This window comes from Oncorhynchus gorbuscha, linkage group LG04 (assembly GCF_021184085.1).
Source record: "Oncorhynchus gorbuscha isolate QuinsamMale2020 ecotype Even-year linkage group LG04, OgorEven_v1.0, whole genome shotgun sequence".
NCBI lineage: Eukaryota > Metazoa > Chordata > Actinopteri > Salmoniformes > Salmonidae > Oncorhynchus > Oncorhynchus gorbuscha.
The window spans coordinates 73,787,352-73,814,346 of NC_060176.1; the positions used below are offsets into that span (position 1 = coordinate 73,787,352).

At 43.9% G+C, this 26,995-nt stretch overlaps 1 protein-coding gene across 3 annotated transcripts; it reads right to left on the reverse strand.

Moving 5' to 3' along the window:
- Positions 1 to 1,380: 1,380 nt before the first annotated feature.
- Positions 1,381 to 25,463, reverse strand: LOC124034628 (MAP kinase-activated protein kinase 5). 3 transcript variants are annotated; one of them, XM_046348049.1, is made up of 15 exons: positions 25,337 to 25,463; positions 24,407 to 24,841; positions 21,559 to 21,632; positions 18,133 to 18,208; positions 16,436 to 16,533; positions 11,069 to 11,177; positions 10,715 to 10,804; positions 10,436 to 10,531; positions 10,278 to 10,358; positions 7,015 to 7,202; positions 6,712 to 6,832; positions 6,065 to 6,195; positions 4,236 to 4,351; positions 4,005 to 4,109; positions 1,381 to 3,663 (listed from the first exon to the last, which is right to left on the reverse strand). In XM_046348049.1, exons 2-15 carry the CDS (start codon positions 24,440 to 24,442, stop codon positions 3,569 to 3,571), a joined length of 1,416 nt encoding a protein of 471 aa, XP_046204005.1. In that variant the 5' UTR covers positions 24,443 to 24,841; positions 25,337 to 25,463; the 3' UTR covers positions 1,381 to 3,568. The 3 variants fall into 3 exon arrangements, with proteins under 3 accessions (XP_046204005.1, XP_046204006.1, XP_046204007.1); XM_046348050.1 differs by lacking the exon at positions 25,337 to 25,463 and having other exon boundaries at positions 4,236 to 4,348; positions 24,407 to 25,319; XM_046348051.1 differs by lacking the exons at positions 16,436 to 16,533; positions 18,133 to 18,208; positions 25,337 to 25,463 and having other exon boundaries at positions 24,407 to 25,321.
- Positions 25,464 to 26,995: the final 1,532 nt, after the last annotated feature.

The following is a 26,995-nucleotide window of genomic DNA, read 5'->3' on the forward strand; positions in this document are numbered from 1 at the left end:
GATCGCAAACATCATTTACAAAATAAAGCGTGTGTATAGTTAGTCTGCCAGATCAGATAGTAGGGTTGGCCAGGAATGTTCTTTTTTCTTCTTTAAAAAAAGTTTACCCCTTTTTTCTCCCCACTTTCGTGGTATCCAATTGTTGTAGTAGCTACTATCTTGTCTCATCGCTACAACTCCCGTACGGGCTCGGGAGAGACGAAGGTTGAAAGTCATGGGTCCTCCGATACCCAACCAGCCGTAATGCTTCTTAACACAGCGCACATCCAACCCGGAAGCCAGCCGCACCAATGTGTCGGAGGGTACACCGTGCACTGCGCCCGGCCCGCCACAGGAGTCCCTGGTGCACGATGAGACAAGGACATCCCTACCGACGAAGCCCTCCCTAACCCGGACGACGCTAGGCCAATTGTGCGTCGCCCCACGGAACTCCCAGTCGCGGCCAGTTACGACAGAGCCTGGGCGCGAACCCAGGGACTGATGGCACAGCTGGCGCTGCAGTACAGCGCCCTTAACTACTGGGAGGCCCCGGGAATGTTCTCTTGATAAGTGCGTGAATTGGACCTAACAAAAAACATCCTTAATAGAACTTAGAAACATTTGTGTCTTTTTTTTTTTAAAGAGGCTATAAACCACATCCATTTAAGACTGGAGTATTTCAAGTGTGTCTAATCATTATGTTGTACATGCGGGTAGAGGTCAGTACGCTCACAGCATTATGTGGTGTGCACAGAGGGTGCCTACATTGAGAGAATCACCACAGGATTGATGGAAAAAGTGATACGCGCTATACACTGCACGTAGTTGAACAAATAACAAACTGTTGACAAGGGGCAATTATTATTTACACAGCAAATTGTCCATTACAAAATAACCCAATGTTTGCCCATTCATCTCCATTAGGAATGGTAATATTAGCCGACAATGAGTTGAAAGAACACGAGCAGTGGAGGGCGATTAAATGGCAGCGTTGGTAATTAGTGTTCGGCATGCACTAAGGATTGACTAATTGTCTGTATTAGCATTCTACCTACTCCAGAGTCATTAACAATGTAGATGAGGGAGAAATGATCTGCCGCTCCCCTCATCTCCGTGAAGAGCGCCGCGCTAATGACAGACACTTGTCATGTGGATAGTTTCCTGCAGAGCGCTACCGCCAACACAGCAGGCTGTGTGTGGAAATCAAAACAGAATAATCAGAAATGGTTAGAAACACAGCCATCGCAGAGAAAGACATGAACCTTGACAAATGTGGACTAACAATATTTTAAGTGGTTTGTTGAAAGGGTGTGATTTAAAATCGGATGTGTTGCGCGCTGCTCTGAAATGATGAACGCATATGCGCATTATAGCAACACAGACCTGAATAACACACGCCTCTTACGGTTGCAAATAATTCCTTTAATACAAATAGTCAGCATGTTCATGACATTCCCAAGAGGACAGAGGACAAAAGGAAATTAAGAATACCGATTAAGGTACAAATCTTCCATGGAGTCAGCAGGTAGCCTAGCGGTTAAGAGGGGTTGGGCTAGTAACCGAAAAGTAGCTAGTTCGAATCCCAGAGTCGACAAGGTGAAAAATCTGTTCTGACCCTTGAGCTAGGTAGTTTGGCTCCCTGGGTGCCAAATGTGGCACCCCCCCACAAATTCAGAAGGGTAGTCATGTTTCGGGTTGGACCTTGTCCGCGATGAACTTTTTTTTAAACGTATGCATGTACATACGAGACAACCGGAGGAAATATGGAACAGAGAAGGAAGCAATAGCATAGGCAAGTTTAGTGGCCAAAAGTAGGGCACTATAGGGACCCATTTGAGATGCAACCATAGGTGCTGCCTGGATCTATTGCAGATATGGACTTAGGAACTACTTCAACAGTGTCTGACGAGGCATGCTCTCCAGCTACCTAATAGGAGCTATTTAAAGTTCTCACTTCCAGGTGACTGACTATATGCTCATGTACAAAACGCAAATTAAGGGAGAATTGTACCTTTTCTCCATCTCACTCTTAATATTTCTCACAGGCAGCAGAGGATATAAAACCAGTCTAGACATCAGGGCCTGTATTCATAGAGTGTAGGAGGGCCAAGCAGGGTCAGTTTAGCCTTTCTGATGATTTGGGCAGAGGAAACAGGTGCTTTCTGAATACCAGCCCTGATCTTGTGCTTTGAAGACACTTTGTATCATTGAGTATTTTCACACAAAGATGAGCAAGTGTTATTTGTGATTATGAATGCATTGTTATCCTGAGTTAGGAGGCTATATGTTGCCATGAAACAGTTAACAGCCATGACACATTCATGTTGCAGATGTTTGGAGGACAACTTCAGCATTGATTCATGATAGGCCTCCAAACAAACAAAATGACATCAACAGAAATGCTTGCAGTCATTGTTTTGAACAAATAAACATTTAGGGCAACAGTCTTACAATGGGAAAATATGCATTTACATTGCACCAACCCTTTCCCAGTACACTTGAATGTGAGAGGAGCACATGCTATCTTGGACAAATGGAGTCGATGCATTCAGCTCATCGATTTAGAAGAAAATCGAAACAATTAGGAAATAAACGTTATTCGCCTCATGTGCAAGCAAGGCTAAGACTTTATCCATGGAAGGTTCAAATGTATACATTTGAGAATGTTTAAATAGGAAAACATAAATACAACTATCAAATAGTCAAGTACTATATTAGAGAACCTGCATTGCCTCTTTTGATCAGTTTTGTTTGGTGTACTATGCTCTGTACTCGTTACCACAGGAAGAAACAGGGAGGGTCCACGTTAGCCATGAATAATACTTTACATACATAAATATACATATTATGTAACATGTAAATGTATGCATAAGAATGTAAGTACAACATATGTACAAATTATGCACATGCCCTAAATGACTATTGCACTGTTGACTGTTGCTGATATCCAGTAGATTGAAGAGAACGTTTTGATATTTTCTCTGTCATTCAAGAGCAGAAACCCCCCCCCCCCCAGTGAACCTCACACTGTCACCGAGGGCCCACTCCCTACCCCTCCCTGGAACACAAACCACCCACCCAGTGGGTGGAGAAACGGAGCTTAGACCTAGTTCCTCGGGTCTGCTTTAGAGCCTCTATTGTTCAACTTACAGACTTAAACATTTGGCTTCATGGTCAAAAATAAGGATTTCTTTGTTAAATAAATACTATTTTTAGCATTGTTAAAAAGGTAAAGAAATAAGAATCAAATAAAAACAAGTGAGATTAAAACACATCACTGTGGACATCCTGGTCAAGCAGCTTGGAAAAATTCCCTCCCAGTGGATACAGAAAAAAAAACTAAGTATTTCTTTTTTGCAAAAACTAAAATATATAAAGAATTGTATGTTATTTGCAGTTGTTCATAAAAAACAGTATAGTACAAACAAGTCCTCTTTTGAATATCTACAGCTGTACAATAGTCTTGCAAGTGAGTACATGAAAAGAAATGCTATTGATTTTAGCATGTCAAGTCACATAAAAATGCCTCTACAGTCATTGGCTAAAAACTGTTCTAATAAAACGCTACAAAAAGGTAAGACAGCACTTGCTACTGACAGTCTTGCAAATGTGTCTTTACCTCTATGGCCTGCTTCACTATTTCAGCCAACTTCAAGCGATCCACTTTGTCAGTAAAGGCCCGTCCTACAATGAAGACCAAATTATTAAACGTTGACCAAAACCAGATGAAAAAAAAAAAAAAAAAACATTATCAAATCCATCCTACACCACCCAACATGTGAAAATGGATGGTTTATGTTTTGTAGTAAAAAACAGAACTAAAAATTTAAATGTATGTTTCCAATGACATCATCCGGAGACAGCGATTTTAACCAACATTGAGCCAGCAAAGGTTACGAACTGATGGATTAGAACTTCCCATTCATCTGGGGACCCCCCCCCCCCACAGAAATGAGTGTTGTTGTATGTGCTAGTTGCCATTGCTCTGCATTGAATGCTGTATCCATGCAGTATGTTATGCTTACCGTCCCAGCTGAGGCCCTGCAGCCCATCTCGCAGCAGTTTGCAGTCCCGGTTGAAACGCCAAGCCTCATGCATCACCTCATTCAGCTTCTCATCCTCATTCTCCCCTGCCACACACAACCAAACACAGTTTCACCATGCTCACTGTGTGCATGCATGTATGCCTGTTAAATGGAAGTTGTACATCTGTGTTGGTTGATGGGAAGTGTGTGTATGTTTGTTTGTGGACTGACCAGCCTGTGGGAGGATACACTGAGCGATGACGTCTCGTAGTTTCTCCAGGGCCACGTTAGAGTTCTCACCGCCGTTCTCTGGGTCATGGATGAAGAATCCGTCACTCGGCTTGCTGCTGTAGCACACCACACAGTCAGGAGATCCAGACACCACCACAACACAGTCAGGAGATCCAGACACCACCACCACCACCACACAGTCAGGAGATCCAGACACCACCACCACCACCACACAGTCAGGAGATCCAGACACCACCACCACCACCACACAGTCAGGAGATCCAGACACCACCACCACCACACAGTCAGGAGATCCAGACACCACCACCACACAGTCAGGAGATCCAGACACCACCACCACCACCACACAGTCAGGAGATCCAGACACCACCACCACCACCACCACACAGTCAGGAGATCCACCACCACCACCACCACCACACAGTCAGGAGATCCAGACACCACCACCACACAGTCAGGAGATCCAGACACCACCACCACACAGTCAGGAGATCCAGACACCACCACCACCACACAGTCAGGAGATCCAGACACCACCACCACACAGTCAGGAGATCCAGACACCACCACCACACAGTCAGGAGATCCAGACACCACCACCACCACCACACAGTCAGGAGATCCAGACACCACCACCACCACCACACAGTCAGGAGATCCAGACACCACCACCACCACCACACAGTCAGGAGATCCAGACACCACCACCACCACCACACAGTCAGGAGATCCAGACACCACCACCACCACCACACAGTCAGGAGATCCAGACACCACCACCACCACCACACAGTCAGGAGATCCAGACACCACCACCACCACCACACAGTCAGGAGATCCAGACACCACCACCACCACCACACAGTCAGGAGATCCAGACACCACCACCACCACCACACAGTCAGGAGATCCAGACACCACCACCACCACCACACAGTCAGGAGATCCAGACACCACCACCACCACCACACAGTCAGGAGATCCAGACACCACCACCACCACCACACAGTCAGGAGATCCAGACACCACCACCACCACCACACAGTCAGGAGATCCAGACACCACCACCACCACCACACAGTCAGGAGATCCAGACACCACCACCACCACCACACAGTCAGGAGATCCAGACACCACCACCACCACCACACAGTCAGGAGATCCAGACACCACCACCACCACCACACAGTCAGGAGATCCAGACACCACCACCACCACACAGTCAGGAGATCCAGACACCACCACCACCACACAGTCAGGAGATCCAGACACCACCACCACCACCACACAGTCAGGAGATCCAGACACCACCACCACCACCACACAGTCAGGAGATCCAGACACCACCACCACCACAACACAGTCAGGAGATCCAGACCACCACCACCACCACAACACAGTCAGGAGATCCAGACACCACCACCACCACCACACAGTCAGGAGATCCAGACACCACCACCACCACCACCACCACAACACAGTCAGGAGATCCAGACACCACCACCACACAGTCAGGAGATCCAGACACCACCACCACCACCACCACAACACAGTCAGGAGATCCAGACACCACCACCACCACCACACAGTCAGGAGATCCAGACACCACCACCACCACACAGTCAGGAGATCCAGACACACCACCACCACACAGTCAGGAGATCCATATACCAGACACACATTTTGTTTAGCAGTGCTGTTCTCAGCAGAAAGTCCCTCTCCACTATTGAGCTAAATTAGTGACAGTCAGACTGTGAAGCAGATCCTAACCAACTACTACATAGAGACAGGAATTTAACAAGACAGACCCTAGGAGCTTCCTTTTCCTCAGGATGGGGTTATTGACGGAGTGGAGAGGCTTGAGGCTGACGTTAAGGTCCTGTATCCTCATGTTAGCCAGCTGTTCAGCATGGGCCTGCTGGATCCCAGCTACCACCGCCTGGCAGAGGGAGGGAAGGAAGAAAAGACAGAAAGAGGAAGGGTCACATGGCAAAATTTTACACCCTGATCATTGCTATTAAAGAGATACCTCAGGATTTTGGCAATGATCCTACTACTTCCCCCAGAGTCAGATGAACTTGTGGACACCATTTTTATGTCTGTGTCCGGTATGAACAAAGTCAGAGGTAGTTTCGCGAGTCAATGCTAATTAGTGTTAGCGCAATGACTCAAAGGTTATGGTATCTGCTAGCGCTAGTCAATAATTGCACTAGTTAGCAACTTCCTTCAAACAACACGCAGAGACAAAATAGAATCCACGAGTTCATCTGACTTTGAGGAAGTAGATAAAGGGCCTCAATGCTAAAATCCTAAAGTATTCCTTTAAGGCAGCAAAGGCGTTGTCTGCAGAGTCCTGTAGTAAGTATTACTGGGTCTATCTAAAGCACTTTGAGACTAACGGGAAAGAGAGCGTTACATAAACGCTGCCCATCCCTGTCCATCCATCCAGGCCCACCTTGTCCATCATCATCTGGGCAGAAGGAAGCACGTTGTCCAGAGCCTCTGTGCAGTTCAGCCAGGGGTGTTCCAAAACCCCCTCGATAGTCAGCCTCTCCTCAGGCTTCACCTTCAGCAGCCTACAGAGGGAGGAAGTAATGCTAGTGAAACAGATTCTTCAAACCCTCCTCACGCAATCCAAAGAACACAGAATGAGTAAAGCCCCGGTTTGGCAGTCCACATTGTTTGTCAGGCAAAACAGTCACTCGTGAACCATGCCATCTTGTTAGCACACACAGTAAAGCCTGCTGTGGGGACGTACTTGCGAACAATGTCCTTGGCCATCTCAGAGATCTGGCTCCACTCGTCCTCGGGGAAGTCGAAGCTGGCTGTCATGATCTTCTTGCGCATATCCTTGGGGATGGTGCGGCTGTGGTGCTTGGAGTAGAAGGGAGGGTAGCCGCACAGCATCACATAGATGATCACCCCAATGGACCACAGGTCACAGCTCTTCACGCACAGCAGGGGACAGTGAACGAGCCAAGTCATAGGGATGGAGGGAGAGCGAGAAAGGAGAAGAGTTAGCGTGACAACCCTACAAACATTGATGTCCTTAGTGGAAATATGCTGCCATTGGTGGAATAATGTCTCATTGTGGCTGTTATACAGTGCATTCGGAAAGTATTCAGACCCCGCTCCCTTAATCCACAGTTAAGTGACAGCCTTATTCTAAAATGTATTCAATATTTGTTTTCCCTCAATCCACACACACAACCCCATAATGACAAAGCAAAAAACAGGTTTATAGAAATCTTCGCAAATGTATTAAAAAAAATAAGTATTCAGACTCTCTGCTATGGGACTCAAAATTGAGCTCAGGTGCATCCTGTTTCCATTGATTACCCTTGAGATGTTTCTACAACTTGATGGGAGTCCACCTGTGGTAAAATCAATTGATTGGACATGAATTGGAATTGCACACCTGTCTATACAAAGTCCCACAGTTGACAGTGCATGTCAGAGCAAAAACCAAGCAATGAGGTTGAAGGAATTGTCCGAAGAGCTCCAAGTACAGGACTGTGTCGAAGCACAGATCTGGGGAAGGGTACCAAAACATTTCTGCAACATTGAAGGTCCCCAAGGACACAGTGGACTCCATTATTCCTAAAAATAAGTTTGGAACCACCAAGAATCTTCCTAGAGCTGGCCGCGCAGCCAAACTCAGCAATCGAGGAAGGGCCTCAGTCAGGGAGGTGGCCAAGAACCCGATGGTTGCGGAGTGCCTCTGCGGTGATTGGAGAACCTCCCAGAAGGTCAACCATCTCTGCAGCACTCCACCAATCAGGCCTTTATGGTAGAGTGGCCAGACGGAAGCCACTCCTCAGTAAAAAGCACATGACAGCACGCTTGGACTTATCCAAAAGACACAGAAAGGACTCCCAGACCATGATAAACAAAATTCTCAGGTCTGATGAAACCAAGATTGCACTCTTTGGCCTGAATGCCAAGCGTCACATCTGGAAGAAACCTGGCACCCTCCCTACGGTGAAGCATGGTGGCACCCTCCCTACGGTGAAGCATGGTGGCACCCTCCCTACGGTGAAGCATGGTGGCACCCTCCCTACGGTGAAGCATGGTGGCACCCTCCCTACGGTGAAGCATGGTGGCACCCTCCCTACGGTGAAGCATGGTGGCACCCTCCCTACGGTGAAGCATGGTGGCACCCTCCCTACGGTGAAGCATGGTGGCACCCTCCCTACGGTGAAGCATGGTGGCACCCTCCCTACGGTGAAGCATGGTGGCACCCTCCCTATGGTGAAGCATGGTGGCACCCTCCCTACGGTGAAGCATGGTGGCACCCTCCCTACGGTGAAGCATGGTGGCACCCTCCCTACGGTGAAGCAAAATTAGGGCTGATTAAGGTTTTACTACTAACCTACAAAGCATTACATGGGCTTGCTCCTACCTCTCTCCCCCATTTGGTTCTGCCATACATACCTACCCTACGGTCACAAGACGCAGGGCTCATTATCCCTAGAGTTTCTAAGCAAACAGCTGGAGACAGGGCTTTCTCCTATAGAGCTACATTTTTATGGAATGGTCTGCCTATCCAGGTGAGAGATGCACTCGGTCTTGACCTTTAAGTCCTTATTGAAGACTCATCTCTTCAGTAGGTCCTATGATTGAATGTAGTCTGGCCCATGGGTGTGAAGATGAATGGAAAGGCAATAAACCACCCCTGTTGTCTCTGCCTGGCCGGTTCCTCTCTGACCCTATCACAGGAGCTGAGTCACTGGCGCTCTTCCATCCCAACCCTAGGTGGGGTGAGTCACTGACGTGATCTTCCTCGGGTTCGTGCCGTGGGGGAGATCTTTGTGGGCTATACTCGGCCTTGTCTCAGAGTAGTAAGTTGGTGGTTGAAGATATCCCTCTAGTGGTGTGGGGGCTGTGCTTTGGCAAAGTGGGTGGGGTTATAGCCAAGCCTGGTTGGCTCTGTCCGGGGTTATCTTCGGATGACAACGACAGTGTCTCCCGACCCCTCCCGTCTCAGCCTCTAGTAGTTATGCTGCAATAGTTTATGTCAGGGGGCTAGGGTCAGTCAGTCTGTTATATCTGGAGTATTTCTCCTGTCTTATCCAGTGTCCTATGTGAATTTTAAGTATGCCCCCTCATAATTCTTTATTTCTCTCTCTGAGGACCTGAGCCCTAGGACCATGCCTCAGGACAACCTGGCCTGATGACTACTTGCGGTCCCCAGTCCACCTGGTCATACTGCTGCTACAGTTTCAACTGTTCTGCCTGCGGCTATGGAACCCTGACCTGTTCACCGGACGTGCTACCTTGTCCCGGACCTGCTGTTTGCAACTTGCTCTCTACCACACAATGATCGATCATAACCCTAACCCTAACCCAAGCCAACTAACATTTACTCCTGAGGTGCTGACCTGTTGCACACTCTACAAACAACTGTGATTATTATTATTTGACCCTGCTGGTCATCTATGAACATCTTGGTTATGCACTGTTATGATCCCCACCCGGCACAGCCAAAGAGGACCGGGCCACCCCTCAGTTTGGTTTCTTCCTAGGTTCTTGCCTTTCTAGGGAGTTTTTCCTAGCCACCGTGCTTCTACACCTGCGTTGCTTGCTGTTTGGGGTTTTAGGCTGGGTTTCTGTATAGCACTTTGTGACATCGGCTGATGTAAAGAGGGCTTTATAAATACATTTGATTGTTTTTCAGCGGCAGGGACTGGGAGACTAGTCAGGATTGAGGGATAGATGAACGGAGCTAAGTACAGAGAGATGCATGACGTCCTTCCAACAGAACGACCCTAAGCACACAGCCAAGACAATGCAGGAGTGGCTTCGGAACAAATCTCTGAATATCCTCGAGTGGCCCAGCCAGAGCCCGGACTTGGACCCGATCTAACATCTCTAAAGAGACTTGAAAATAGCTGTGAAGCAACGCTCCCCATCCAACCTGAGTGTTTGAGAAGAATGGGTGGGGGGCACCTTGTTATAAGTGTAGGGGGAGGGGTAGTGGCTCACCTTGTTATAAGTGTAGGGGGAGGGGTAGTGGCTCACCTTGTTATAAGTGTAGGGGGTGGGTGAGGTAGGTATTATTCCAGACTTTTCCTTCTGGTGTCGCCTTTGAGCCTCAAGTACCTAGAGTGAGGAGAAGACTGATTGAACCATTTCATACTCCCCCAACTTGGTGTCAAATCTGAGGAGAGCACCCTTACCTGAGGTGCAACGTAGTAAGGCGTGAACTGTGGGGTCATCAAGTCGCCCTGGTCGATTTTGGCAAATCCAAAATCGCACAACTTCACCGGTGCATCCTTGAACAGGAAAGGGATAACGACAGACCAGAAAGAGGGATGAGCATATGAGCATTTTCAAATAGGATGTGTAAATGTTTAAGGGATTCTCCTCTTGCAACATGCTCGTTTCAGCCTATTACTAAACACCTGTATTAAGAGCAGTGTGTGTGCACGCTTCAGTCAGCCCATCTATTTCCTCACCAGGGAGTTATCCTTGAAGAGCAGGTTCTCTGGTTTCAGGTCTCGGTGTGCAATATTCAGTGAGTGACAGTGTTCCAGCGCCTGGCCAATCTGACGGAGGATAAAGGACAACAGAGAGAGAGACTCAACTACACCAGGAAGTCATGTAATTAATGTACGTGTACATTAGGAAGCCTGGGAGGAGGAGCAGCAATGCAGAGGAAAATGCACTGTTTGAATGCATAAATCTATTACGTGTCGCAAATGGCACCCTATTCCCTATGGAGTGCACCTTCAGGGCTCTGGTTGAAATAAGTTCACTTTGTACCGTATGGAATATGGGACCCTTGTGTTTTCACTAGACAGAAGGTGTACCTGTTTCGTGACCTGGCTGGCCATCTTCTCTGTGAAGTGTTTGTGCTGACTGATCCTGTGGAACAGCTCACCTCCCTCCATCATCTCCATGACGATCAGTAACCTCTCTCTGATACAGAGGGAAAGACCAAAAGAGATGTAGACAAGGAATGAATGAGAGAGTTGTTATCTACTCAAATCTGGGGAAAAGTTTGAATTAGGTTGTTCCATTAGTTAGTATTATTTTATTAGGATCCTCATCCTGGGGCCACACAAGAAACAAAGACAAAAAAAACATACATAATACAATTTGTTTTCTGTAAAATAACATTGCATTTGGTCAAACACCATTTCTTTCAAAAGTTGGCTAAGTTCGGGCAACAGGCGGATTCGTTGGATGTTTGAACCATTTAAGGGTGCTTTACTACTCTTGGGCAGCTGAATGAGTTTTGGCTCACTCCAGGGCACACTGTCTTCTAGGCTTAAATTGAAGATCTAGCAAACAGGAGTGGCAATGTATTCCACTATCAACCTTATCAATTTACCATCCAGGTTATCAGTACCAGGTGACTTGTGCTTATTTATAGATCGAAAAAATAATAATCACCTCTTCCACACCAACTTTACAGAACTCTAAACTAGTGCTAGTCTTTCATCATTTGGTCTAATATGCATGAATACGAAGGCTCAGTGTTTGCATGTCATGCCAATTTTTGCAAATCTTGGTCAACAAAATGTATTAAAATAGTTGGCATTATCAAAAGGTTTTGTCATGAACAAGCCATCTGCCTCAAGGCCTAGAATTTCATTTAAGGTACTCCAGAGATTACTTATTTACTGTGTTTGGCAATTTTCTGTGTGGTCAGACTTATTTCCCCTTGCCTCATCCATACAACGTTTCAATTCATTATCTATCCATGGAGATTTCATCTAACAAGTTTATCGATGGGCACATGCCCATCAGCAACCAGAAGATGCAATTTCAGAAAATGCTTAAAGTCTGGCTTCAGGTTGTACACAATTTTAGGTCCAGTCTTTGGTTTCTCTAGATATGGCCGTGATATTATGATCATTAGATCCAATGGATGTGGATGCTGCTTTAGAGCAGATTTCTGCAGCATTAGTGAAGACGTGGTCATTACACATGGGTGATCTTGTTCCTTTTCGGTTTGTAAATAAATACCCTGGTAGGTTGACTGATAACCAATGCCTGCAATCTGGTTCAGCTTGAAGTTTATTTTTGAGTGGAGAGCTTTATAACAACCAGTCAATATTTAGGTCACTCAGAAAACATACCTCTTGATATCACATGCATTGTCGAGTAATTGTTGTTTTTCAAATAAAGGAGTTGGTCTTTAAATTTGACAATTTAACGTGGTATCAGATACTGAATACCAAGTTGAATTGTCAAATTAAAAGGCCAACTCTTTAATTTGAAAAACAACAATGGTAGCCACTAAGGTTCAGAATGATGTCACAAGTTTATAAATGGCTCATGAGCCTAGTTCATAGAACTAACCACAAACTAAAATCAAGTTGATTTCGTCAACAATGAGAAAAACTAGGCTTAATGTTTTGCGTCAAAATATATGTTTGACACTATCAAAAGATTAGTATCCTAACAATGCTTAAATAGTGCTTTCTTTATATGGCCAAATACGGACTTTTAGCACTCAGTCTATGAGAATAGGCTTTCGGTGAGGCAGAGGACCCTGTAGCTATATTTCTTTCACATCATTTACCAACTACTTCTCTGATAGAGTTCAGTGTGTCAAATCGGAGAGCCTGTTGTCTGGACCTCTGACAGTCTATGGGTGTGCAACAGGGTTCAATTCTCGGGCCGACTCTCTTTTCTGTATACATCAATGATGTTGCTCTTGCTGCTGGTGATTCTCTGATCCACCTCTACGCAGACAACACCATTCTATATACTTTTGGCCCCTCCTTGGACACTGTTAACTAACCTCCAGACGAGCTTCAATGCCATACAACTCTCCTTCCGTGGCCTCCAGCTGCTTTTAAACGCAAGTAAAACTAAATGCATGCTTTTCAATCGATCTCTGCCTGCACCTGCTCACCAGTCCAGCATCACTACTCTGGACAGCTCTGACTTAGAATACGTGGGCAACTACAAATACCTGTGTGTCTTGGACTGTAAACTCTCCTTCCAGACTCACATTAAGCATCTCCAATCCAAAATTAAATCTATATCGCAACAAAGCATCCTTCACTCATGCTGCCAAACATACCCTCGTAAAACTGACCATCCTACTGATCCTCAACTTCAGTGATGTCATCTATAAAATAGCCTCCAACACTCGACTCAACAAACTGGATGCAGTCTATCACAGTGCCATCCGTTTTGTCACCAAAGCCCCATACACTACCCACCATTGCGACCTGTACGCTCTCGTTGGTTGGCCCTCGCTTCATACTCGTCGCCAAACCCACTGGCTCCAGTTTATCTACAAGTCTCTGCTAGGTAAAGCCCCGCCTTATCTCAGCTCACTGGTCACCATAGCAGCACCCACTCGTAGCACGCGCACCAGCAGGTATATCTCACTGGTCATCCCCAAAGCCAATTCCTCCTTTGGTCATCTTTCCTTCCAGTTCTCTGCTGCCCATGACTGGAAAGAACTGCAAAAATAACTGAAGCTGGAGACTCATATCTCCCTCACTAACTGTCAGAGCAGTTTACAGATCACTGCACCTGAATTTAGCCTATCTACCTACCTCATCCCCATACTGGTATTTATTTATTTTGCTCCTTTGCACCCCAGTATCTCCACCTACACATTCACCTTCTGCCGATCTACCATTCCAGTGTTTAATTGCTATATTGTAATTACTTTGCCACCATGGCCTATTTATTTCCCTAACTTACCTAATTTGCACTCGCTGTATATATACTTTGTTTTCTTTTGTTCAACTGTATGTTTTGTTTATTCCCTGTGTAACTGTGTTGTGTCGAATTGCTACGCTTTATCTTGGCCAGGTCACAGTTGCAATTGAGAACTTGTTCTCAACTAGCCTACCCGGTTAAATAAAGGTGAAATAAAAAAATAAAAACATAATCTCAGCCTAACAGGATTAGAGCCCCACAGTGGAGGTGTCATAATACCCATAAAACCTTGCGGTCAAGCAGGGAAATGGTTCCAATCATTTTTCCCCATAGGGGATTTTAGAAACACTTCAAATGAGGGCTGTGTTTCGTGTAGGCTTACCCCGGAGTGACGTTTTGAAAACCGTGTAAAAATGTATCAATATAGTCCACTCCATTTACGCTGATTCGAAAATACTAGTTACCATCAAAGTAGACAACATGGAAAACTACAAATCCCTGCAAGCTCCTACACGGCATCTCTAGCTGACACCTTTGCTAACAGGTTGTGTGTAAATTTAAAACTTGCGCAAGACCGTTCACAGAATTGTCCATTTAAAAAAAAATTTTGCCAATTTATTCATTACTATACTTACCTAAAATTAGATAGTAAATCCAGAGATTCTTACCTTTGCATCAATTCGGCAGGTTTGTCCAGATCAACTTTTGTTGTTCTTTAGGATAGACCTCTTTCCAATAAGTCAGTTCATCAAATGTCTGCCCTGCTAGAACTGCCCCAGTCAACTATAAGTGCTGCTATTGTGAAGTGGAAACGTTTTGGGGCAGCCAAAGTGTAAGGCCACACAAGCTCACATATCAGAACCGCCGAGTGCTGAAGCGCGCAAAAAAATAAATAATAATAAAATTAAAACACATTTTTTTTAAAGTCTGTTCTCGGTTGCAACACTCACTACAGAGTTCCAAACTGCCTCTGGAAGCAACGTCAGCACAATAAAGGTTAGTCGGGAGCTTCATGAAATGGGTTTCCATGGTCGAGCAGCCGCACACAAGCCTAAGATCACCATGAGCAATGCCAAGTGCCAGCTGCAGTGGTGTAAAGCTCCTCGCCACTGGAGCAGTGGAAACCCGTTCTCTGGAGTGATGAATCACACTTCACCATCTGGCAGTCCAACTGACTAATCTGGATTTGGTAGATGCCAGAAGTACTCTACCTGCCCCAATGCATAGTGCCAACTGTACAGTTTGGTAGAGGAATAATGGTTCAGGCCCCTTAATTCCAGTGAAGGGAAATCTGAATGCCACAGCATACAACTATATTCTAGATGATTCTGTGCTTCCAAATGGGTGGCAACAATTTGGGGAAGGCCCTTTCCTGTTTCTGCATGACAATGCCACGATTCACAAAGAGGTCCACACAAAAATGTTTTGTCAAGATTGGTGTGGAAGAATTTGACTGGGCGGCACAGAGCCCTGACCTCAACCCCATCAAACACCTATGGGATGAATTGGAATGCCGACTGCGAGCCGAGCCTAAATCGCCCAACATCAGTGCCTGACCTAAATAATACTTGTGGTTTAATAGAACCAAGTCCCCGCAGCAAATGTCCCACCATCTAGTGGAAAGCCTTCCCAGAAGAGTAGAGGCTGTTATATCAGCAAAGAGGTGACAAACTCCATATTAACACACATCATTTTACAATGATATGTTTGACGCGCAGCGCCTGGCCAATCTGACGGAGGATAAAGGACAACAGAGAGAGAGAGGCTCAACTACACCAGGAAGTCATGTAATTAATGTATGTGTACATTAGGAAGCCTGGGAGGAGGAGCAGCAATGCAGAGGAAAATGCACTGTTTGAATGCATAAATCTACTAAGTGTCGCAAATGGCACCCTATTCCCTATGGAGTGCACCTTCAGGGCTCTGGTTGAAACAAGTTCACTATGTACCGTATGGAATATGGGACCCTATTCCCTATGGGGTGCACTACTACTACTGACAATACCCTCTGAGCTAACAGTTAAAAGGAACACATTACATGACTGTCAGATCTAAAACCGTATCCATTCAGAGACAGTCTGGTAGACTTTTTTTTAAACGACGTCTCAGTAATTATCTAAATCACTGCATTGGTTAGAGAAATCATAATTATAATAAGAAACATTTGAAATCAAGCTTCTGACATTCGCATGAATCATTCCAAGGACACAGATGCGTGATATCAGATCAGATGAAGTCTAACACAAAAATGCTATGATCAGTAGCTAACCCTCTATCTGAAATGGCCTTGGGGTTGGCTTGAAATGGTATACATACAGTACAAGATAGCTTAGAACTGTGCCATTTGATCTATGCCTCGAACGAGGATTAATACAAGACTCAAGGGTTAACTGTTGTGGGCAAGAACTGATATCCCACCACTTTAGTAAAAGTACACAAGGTGCACAAGCATTAATACTGTATGTAGCAATATGACAGTGGCATTCACAGGGTTTTAGGTGATAACGCGTTGTATGTGCTGGTACAGTTGACTTGCTCCTCCTCACCTTGGAGTGGATTCGTGAGGAAACTGCACACTGTTGGCATACACCTCCATAATCTGCACGATGTTGGGGTGTGTGGCACACATCATGTGAAGCCGCACCTGAATCATCAGACAAAACAAAGAGTTAAAACACGCCTGGTGACACTGACCATGTCTGGCTAGGCAGAGGCAGACAGTCTTTCACGATTGATACACACAAACAGAGCAGATAACCATCGGCAAAACTACAGAAACAGACTTATTTTTCAGCGTTCCTTGCAGAAACATATAGGCCAAGTAGCCCTTCAGAGCTGACAAGGGCACGTTGCACTGATGGGACGCTCTGCTGCTGTGATGGGGGCAGCTCGTTTCAACTGCACCTCACACAGCTGGACATCTGCAGGTAGCCGAGGTGCAGTGTTGGGGATGCTACTCTGAAAATATAGTTTACCAAGCTTCCAATGACTTCACACTGGAAGAAGCTACACTAAAGCTACCCTTAGGAAACATATTTTACTTAACTAAAGTTGCTTTGAAAAAGTAGTTCCCTACATCCAAACAACTTTGGGAAAAATGACCATATCCGATTTTAGTTATGTCAGACGACAAATTGCAAGAACATCTCACTCAAGAGTCTCAGATTTTCATACCGTCTCTGTACCATATATAGTGTACGGTATTAGTGAATGTGCACACAATTGGCGCATGTATTTTTAAAAAACAATATGACATTTTTGGAGGGGGATGACAACTCACAAAATTATTTTGGCAACAGGGATCTTGATCCAGGAGAGGACTGAATGTCTCTGCTGTAACCAAGAACCTTAACATCTAGCCAGTTGGCTAACAAGTTAGAAAACTAAACACATAGCTAGAGCCCTGAGCTGAATATAATTTGACACATCTTAAATTTCTTACAGCTATACTTAACTTATAGTTCTAAGCCTGGGTGAAGTAGTCTTGCCTACTTCACCCATATTGTATTTTAGCAAAAAATGTAGTACGTAGTTCCAGTACTGTAGTTAGCTACAACACTACAAAAAAAAGTTATTAACTACTAAAACCACTAACAAATTTTGAAATGAGTTCAACTACCACCAAACTACAGCAGAAATGTATTAAATTACTAGCTGAAACACGTAGTTCACTACTCTGGCGAGGTTCTTTATCTAATAGTAAGTAGTGGGCTGGTGACGCATTTAGTGGTTGAGTGACTATACAATTGAATGCAAGGGAGCAGAATGTTCAGTTTTTTCTTTTCAAAACTAGTTGAATGGCTATTTTTACTATGTTGGCACCTGCAACATAACACAGGTGAGAAATTACACAGTAAACAAGAATTTAAATAACTGAGTCAAGGCCATCCTTTACTTCGAAGTGAAAAATTGTAATTTTTGTTTAAAAAAAAAAGTTGGTCTGGAACAGTTTTTAAAAAAAAATGTATTATTTAAGAAACAGTGTTTCATTCAAGGGTGCCAATATATTGGACTGCATCTTATGTCCCAAATGAAACCCTATATAGTGCACTATATTTGAGCAGAGCGCTATGGGCCCTGGTCGAAATTAGTGCACTTTATAGGGAATAGGATGCCATTTGGGACTTAGACCAACACAGCAGACGCAACACTGATGAAACAGATGACGCATAACAGTGGAGATGACACAGACAAGGACAACGCGAACAAAAGACAATCATAAAACCAAAACAATGGTTCAAACCTCATTTCTGGCCTTGGGACGATCAATGAGGATCTTCAAGGCCAGTCGTTCCTGAGTCGACTTCTTAACACAAACTCTATTGAGGAAGAGAAATGTAATTAAGAAATCAGACAATATAACAACAGTGAGTCAGCTTTTCATGGAGCCAATTTGGGCTGCACAAGTTAGCTAATTTTAATATCGCAAGAGGCAGCAAAAAAATTGCAACATTGAAAATGTAAGAACGGTCCCCTGAGATATCTAACCAACACTTTGGTTCCTACCATTAGTTGTCATGCCAAACACCACCAATCATGAATTGGAATACACATTTAATTTCCATGATCCCAACAGTTCACCAAAGTGTTTGATCTAAATAAAAACTGCAAAAAGCTATTTAATTTTTTAATGCACCATTACATCATTTGCCCATATTGTGCAGCCCTAGAGCTAATTAGTGAAGGGGAATAAACACGTTAAAAATATATATATATATATTTGAATTTAAAGAGGATAGTTTTGAAAACATATTGTTTCAGTTTGACAATATCATATTAAAATCCAGCATTTCTCCTCCATAGCTTGTTCTCCAGCAGGGAGTCATTTCATTTTATTACCGATCAAAACTGATTTTCCTCATTGCTCTCCCTTGTCCCTCTGCAGCAGCAATATGTTCAGAACAACAAATCACAAAAATCAGTGTCAAAATAAAATACAAAGAACCATAAAAACAACAATACATATCGTATTGGCACCAAACTACCGTGATAATATCATATCGTGAGGTCCCTGGCATTTCCCAGCCCTAATGGTGGTCCATGCAGTTATTAGGTTAAATAAGAGTAGGCTTAATACCAGTACCAGCCTCTCACTGAGGACAAACATTCTATCCAAACCATAACCTCTGCTCCTAAACTCAGATTACACTAAGAATAAAACATAGCAGAATGTTCCTCCAGGATAGGCTTCGACCAAAGTTCAACAGGGGGAGTGAAATTCCTGATGCATCAGAAAGAGTATGAGAGGAGAAGAACAGGGTAACGGGAACAAGAAATGGGAAGGAGAGAGCAAAGACAGACTAGTAATACCTACAGTATCTAGCTATAGATGGCTTATATATTAAGCAATGAGTCTCCATTCTGAATCAATTACTAAGGTTTTGCGGCACGCAAGAGCTTGTGTTCATAGTGTGTCAGTAGACCATGACGAACAGTGCGCCGTTGAAGACTTAAGGCTCAGACATACCAATAGCTTTTGCTGGCATAGAGTAATTAACACCTCTGAAAGTAATTTGCTAACAGAGTGCACACCGATTTTACATGTAGAATCACATGAAAATTGTGGGAAATCATAAGTCTACAGTAGGTGGTCCCTAAAACACAGCGCACTGAATTATCAGCAGACAAATACTAGATCCACATTAGGTGCGCTGTGTGTGTTCCATAAGACCATGACAAAAGGTGAACCACCCAGGACATAGACAGTTACAAACAGTAACCCTAACCCAGTACTTTGAAATCTGTTGGAGTCTGAGTCACATACCAGCTGTTCCAAAGATAAGGCAAATCATATCAAGCAAGGCTTAGGTAACAATTGACTCACTCAGGAAGAACTGAGGGGTGTACTATGAAGCTGGAGGAAGAAGAATTAGTGAGCTAACGTCGGTCAATTCCATGTTCAACTCAAGATAACAGTCGACACGAAGGTGCCTCACCTTTTAGCCAGGTACATTTCTATGGCAACGCCACCAGCTCTAACTTACTCTGGGGCAGGCTAGCTCCACTTTAACCTAATTTAAGTTTGGTCCTCAACTCACTGCTCAATCAAATTATATTCCCCTCACTCTTCAGACGATATCTTAGGAAGATGACTGATTAAATGTTTTATTAAATCAAAATGTTAATAGTAAAATACACTATTCAAAAGTTTGGGGTCACTTAGAAATAAAACAGGCCTTCTTTAGACTAGTTGAGTATCTTGAGCATCAGCATTTGTGGGTTCGATTACAGGCTCAAAATGGCAAGAAACAAAGAACTTTCTTCTGAAACTCAGTCTATCCTTATTCTGAGAAATGAAGGCTATTCCATGCAAGAAATCTCTAAGAAACTGAAGATCTCGTACAACGCTGTGTACTACTCCTTTCACAGAACAGCGAAACTGGCTGTGACCAGAATAGAAAAGAATGGGAGCCCCCGGTGCACAACTGAGCAAGAGGACAAGTACATTAGTGTCTAGTTTGAGACAGACACCTCAAGTTCAATAGTCATTTACAACATTAACAATGTCTACACTGTATTGCTGATCAATTTGATGTTATTTTAAATGGACAACAAAAAAAAATTGCTTTTCTTTCAAAAACAAGGACATTCCTAAATGATCAGTAGTATACATCGCTAGTACATGCACCAAATCTCCAGTATTTTTCCTTCATTGCGTGTTCTCCATATTCTTTTTAAAGAGTGAGCAAATTTGTTTTCAGCACTTTTATTTCCATGACTGATCAAAACGTCTCATTTCTCTCATCCATCTGCAGCAGAACTACAGTATGGTGGAGTAATAACTTTGGAACATCAAATTGCAATGCATTTTGAATCACAATAATTATGGCGCTAGTGACATTCCCAGCCCAATGCGTCACACTACACATTAAGTAATGACAGGATGCACTTGAAACATCACACGTGGTAAAACTTTACTTTTATGTCTTAATATGATTATTTTTAGCCATAGGAGTGGGGAAAGGGGGCCTGTGCATTTGTTACGGATACAGGTATCCTGTGGGTGTGTGTAGGTATGTATCCTGTGTTCTTTTCTCTCCTCGCAGGTGAAAATCATCACTCCCCAATCAATCATCAATCAATCATCAATCAGAAGACACACCTCCTGTTTCCTACTCAATCACAGTTAACATTAACATTTAAGTCATTTAGCAGACGTTCCTTTCCCTTGGTTTAAAAACCCTGAACAGATCTAGCTGGCGTTGTAGTATACCCCTCTGAAGCGAGTAGCCTGGCCAAAGATGAATCAGGAAAATGGAGGACAGCCTTTGAGGTGAAGGCAATTCAACGCAAGTCCAATTCCCTAAACATGAGAATGCTGGAGGTAACTTCCCTCCACAGCTGACGAGGTGTATCCCAAACACATTGACACTAACGCCCTGTCCAGAGATGACACATTACCACACCGACCGGGTCAATGGGGTGAGAGGGTTCTGGTGCTGCCAGGGCAGGCGCCACTGTAAACACACTGAGTAATACTACCTTTAACAAGTGTAGGTGACACCACCATCTCCAATCCAGTCTAAAAGCACGGGACTCTTCTGGAGGACAACTGTTGAACCTCATCTGGGTTTATGCAACCATATTTATGCATCTCCTACATTGCACAATTGAGTTGGCTATGGCAAAGGGAACCCTTCAATAGGACCAACTATGAGAGAACACTCACCTAACAGGTCCACTGATCCCAGCCCCGAGCTTCTGTGTCCAGTTGATGTTGTACTCCTCCAAGATGGAGGTTTCCTAAGAGGGAGAAATCAAAAATGCATCTGGGTCAATTACATGTACCTTTAAATGATAAATAGCTATAAGTATAATTATTTGTATTTGTTTTTACTTTCAAGGCCCCCAGTCAGTCAGTGTGCAGGGATACAGGCTAGTTGAGGTAATCTGTACATGTAGGTGGGGGCAAAGTGACTATGCATCGGTAACAAACAGCGAGTAGCAGCAGTGGAGAAAGGGGGGGGGGGGTCAATGTAAATTGTCCAGTGGCGATTTTTATGAATTACACAGATGTCTAAAGGCTTGGGGGTAGAAGCTGTTGAGGAGCCTTTTGGTCCTAGACTTGGCGCTCCGGTACCGCTTGCCGTGCAGTAGCAGTGAAAACAGTATGTAGCAAATAAAGTTTGATTTGATCAGTCCGTCCTGCATCTGGAAACATTTCACACAGAAAACATGTGAAGGCATCAGCATCCCTGTTCACAGTTAAAAGAGAGGAATTTTACAATCTTGCTAGGTCAAGCTCCTGTTGTGTATACACTCATGGCCATAGTCGTAATGCATACCAATTACTCAGAGGCTTTTCTTGGACCAGAGATGACCCCTATCCAGTAACACTGGGCTCTGGTTCAACCATTTATATCCTATGACAAGCAAGGGTGTATTTGGCAAGTAGCTAGGAAGAGTTGTTTACAAAAAAGCCTAAACACTGAAGGTAAACTCCATAAGTGTCACTTAAAACCTCTCCTTTTCCTGTTCAGTCTAGCGGTCCAATATAGCCCTTGGGGTTTTTGGCCCAGGCTGTGTTCCAATTCTCTGCGCTAGGCTATTCCAAACAGCCAGCACCTCTTGTTGTCACTAGTAAAACAATTGTAGTATTTCTATACTCTTAAAATCTGATTTTTAACTAAACCTTGAATCACACTGCTAACCTTAAAGACTAAATGTTTGTTTTCACTCATTTTTACGATAGCCAATTTTGATTTTGTGGCTGTTCAAATGGAAACCGACCCTCTCCCCCCTGGGCCTCCTCCCATCCTTAGCACATTCTGACCGGCCACTTGGAACACATTTTATGGTTGATATGGATGCCCACTGACACACTAAGAGTAGCCGCCAAGAGCAGGGGCGACTAGGCCAGGCATCTGAGGGGTTGTCTGGGGATGATTATGGTTCCAGACAGAATGGCTGGATAACATTTAAGACAGACCTGGAGAGAGAAGAGAGGGTTCACAAGGAGGTATATATCCTTAATACAGAGGAGTGTTTCCTGATAAAAGCATCTACCCTACTCACTTGAGCTTGAAGGTGCTTGATCGTTACACCGGATTCTGACCATGACACATTTCAGAGGTTGAATGTCACACTCATTCATCTATTCCAGAAAAAGGACCTCAAAGTAAAAAGTACAAAAGGTTGTTCTGATAGGTACCATGCTGCCAATTACTTTACACTGGAATAAGTTCAGTATCATTAAATGAATCCTTAAGAAAAAAGGTATTTTACTTAACTAAAGCTATTTTGTCTGTAGTGAAGTACTTTTCAAAACTACTTTGTGAAAAGTAGTATTTAAAATCTGAGAGGTCATACACAACAAACTGCAAGACAGGTCACTGTAGTCTGAAGTTAACTATGTAATTTCTCATATTAAAACAAACTATTTCAAGTGAGAATTAGTCAGGTCTGATAAAGGGAAAGTAAATTCTTGCCTACTTCACCCATATTTTTTTTGTAGTAGTGTAGATCCAGTAATTAGCGATACCGCTAGCTACAGGGCAAAAAAGTAATTGACGATTGGAAATACATCCAAGATGTGAATTTAGTTAAACTGCAACTGTCATTTAATCACTATACTGAAGAAAAATATAAAAACAATTCCATTGATTTGACTTTTCATGAGGAAATCAGTCAATTTAAATAAATGTATTAGGCCCCAATCTGGATTAAACGTGGCTGGGAATAAAGGTATACATCTGTTGGTCACAGATACCTTACAAAAATGTCCCTCAGGATCTCATCATGGTATTTTTGTGCATTCAAATTGCCATAGATAAAATGCATGTGTTCGTAGCTTATGACTGCCCATACCATAACCCCACCATGGGACATCAGTAAATCACTCGACGCCATACACGGGGTCTGCGGTTGTGAGGCTGTTTGGACATGCTGCCAAATTCTCGAAAACGACATTAGAGGTGGCTTATGGTAGAGAAATTCATATTTAGTTATCTGGCAACCGCTCTGGTGGACATTCCTGCAGTCAGCATACCAATTGCACGCTCCCTCAAGACATCTGTAGCATTGTTGTGTATGACAAAACGATGGACTTTTATTGTCCCCAGCACAGGGTGTACCTGTGTAATGATCATGCTGTTTAATCAGCTTCTTGATATACCACACCTGTCAGGTGGATGGATTATCTTGGCAAAGGAGAAATGCTCACTTAACAGGGATGTAAACACATTTGTGCACCACATTTGAGAAATAATATTTTTGTGCATATGGAACATTTGAGATCTTTTATTTCTGCTCATGAAACCAACACTTGACATGTTACCTTTTACATTTTTGTTCAATGTAGTTTTAGTATACGTACTTAACTACTCCAACACCGCTAAAATACTACAGTAAACGTACAAAGAGGACCAAAATACTTACTCTAAAATCTAAGCAAATGACGTGCCTTTGAAATACAATCGGACACTTCAGTCAAGTGACACTTATTTCAATGCATTATAAAAACATTAGCAGCACATCCAGCATGCAAACAGTTGCTCCATCTTCACATTCACCCTTACCTTGATGAATATGTCTGCGTTGTTATCCTCCGACATGATGTTCCACTGTGATAGAAGAGTCCTAACTTTTGTTTTGGAGTTCTTTCACAGTTTACAATCAAAACAAAAGGGTGTCGACCTTTAACAGCGATAGTTAATGTTAAATAGCTAACGTTTCCCCTACCGGGTACAAGCTACTGTTGACAGGCCATGGATGACGCTTGATATTCTGCCAAAAAGCCACAGTTGAATGCGTTTACTTCGGTAACCCGACTTGAAGACATCCAGCCGGGGCGAGATGCCTCATTCCAGCATTGCTACAGTGCCTCCAAGTTTTTCAGATAGTCTTGACTTGGCTGTGGCGACCATGTAGAGCGACCAAGTCCCAATGGGTTGTCTGAAAAGTCGTAAGGTGGAAGGGATCCAATAGGCAAACTCACCGCTTTTGGTAGGGCGCTGAGTGGGGGACAAAGAGTGGTGTATTTATAGCCATTGAGTGATATGATTGAGCACCTGGCTGGCTAGCTAGATAGCTACAGGACACGCGTCAAGCACCGGTCAAATGAGCCGCTACTCGCTAATGTGGCTCTTCTGCACGGGTTGTGTTGTAAAAGCCTGCAAACTTGCTAACAGTCAAAACAAGCTTTGTTGAGAGACCGGGGGTTTCGGGTGAAATTAAAGCGGCGGGGCGGGGGGGGATTGAAAACGGTACACCGAGTACCAAAACTCGTCGACGCTTGTTTAGTTAGCAAATTAATGAGATAAAAGAGCCTGGCTAGTTAGCAACCTAACAATCAGTTAAAAAGTAAATAGCCCCCCAGATTAGATATCGTTAAACACAATACATGATAAAGAATACTATTTTTAGCTGACCAGTAAGTGACTTAAATACACCAAGTGGCTAACTAAACAAGAACGGTGTATAACGAAAGCCTGATGAAAATGATATACATTTTAATACATTACAATTCCAGATATTTCGGGAACTTCACTACTACAACATTCTATAGGAAAGTCAAGTAAATTAGTTGCATTGAGTCCGGTTCACTTGTAATCCATTTCCCGAAATTATTATGAAATCAGGCAGGAAAAAGCCTGGCATTTTTTGGGCCTTGGGGTCCTTCTTGTTCAATGCGGGCAAATAGCAGTGAGGAAGAGGCCAAGCGAGAGGTTTTACTCCTCCCCATATTTGTCCGAGAAAAAAAGCCAAATAAGTGAGATATTTTTGAATGTCAACAAAAATATATATTGCTAATTTGCTACGTGAGGCTTTATTGATCGAATAGAAGTTTCACGATGGTTAAGTTGTTACGACTGCACTGATAAAAGTGGATGCACGTGGCATTTCGGCAACTTTGAAAAACAACCAAGTTGTGCCTGTTTTCATAGAGATAAATAGAGGACTCATCACGGATAACTCTTGTTAGCCTGGACATTGCCATTAACTGATTCCACCACTTTAAATACTCAATTGGGTGTGGATTTCTATGGGTTGGCAGCAATCAGCCAATGAAAGAAAATTGACTGCTATAAAACTGAGATAGCATCAATGGGGCTGCCCATTCTGACACAGACACTATAATGACACAGATAAAGTTTAGTCCTCTATCTCTACGTCAGGTTCACACCTGTATCTGCCCTCTCATTGGCAAGAATGGTCCCGCCTGATCTCACCTGCCATCCATCTTTGAGGACATGTATTTCCATTGTTAGAGAGGTCATTTGAATATCTTGTCACTGTAATAGACAATCTTCACACAAATATACACTACCAAAATCATGGGCATTAATGTGGAGTTGGTCCCCTCCTTCGCTGATATAACAGCCTCCACTCTTCTGGGGAGGCTTTCCACTAGATGTTGGAACATTGCTGCGTAGACTTGCTTCCATTAAGTCACAAGAGCATTAGTGAGATCAGGCAGTGATGTTGGGAGATAAGACCTGGCTCGCAGTCGAGCCTGGCTCGCAGTCCAATTAATTCCAAAGGTGTTTGACAGGGTTGAGGTCAGGGCTCTGTGCAGCCCAGTCAAGATCTTCCACACCAATCTCAACAACCCATTTCTGTATGGACCTCGCTTTGTGCATGGGGGAATTTTCACACTGAAATAGGAAAGGGCCTTCTCCAAACTGTTGCCACAAAATCGTCTAGAAGGTCATTGTATGCTGTAGCGTTAAGATTTCCCTTCACTGGACCTAAGGGACCCCAGACCTTTATTCCTCCTCCACCAAACTTTACGGTTGGCACTATGCTCCCGACGAACAGTTCTTGTGCTGATGTTGCTTCCAGAGGCAGTTTGGAACTCGGTAGTGAGTGTTGCAACCGAGGACAAACAATTGTTACGTGCTTCAGCACACGGCAGTCCCGTTCTGTGAGCTTGTGTGGCCTTCCACTTTGTGGCTAAGCTGTTGTTGCTCCAAGATGTTTCCACTGAACAGTAACAGCACTTATGGCTCACATCAACACCATTATCCCAGAAACCCTATACTCAATCTAATTTGCATACCGCACCAACAGATCCACAGATGATGCAATCTCTATTCCACTCCACACTGCCCTTTCCCACCTGGACTAAAGGAACACCTATGTGAGAATGCTATTCATTGACTACA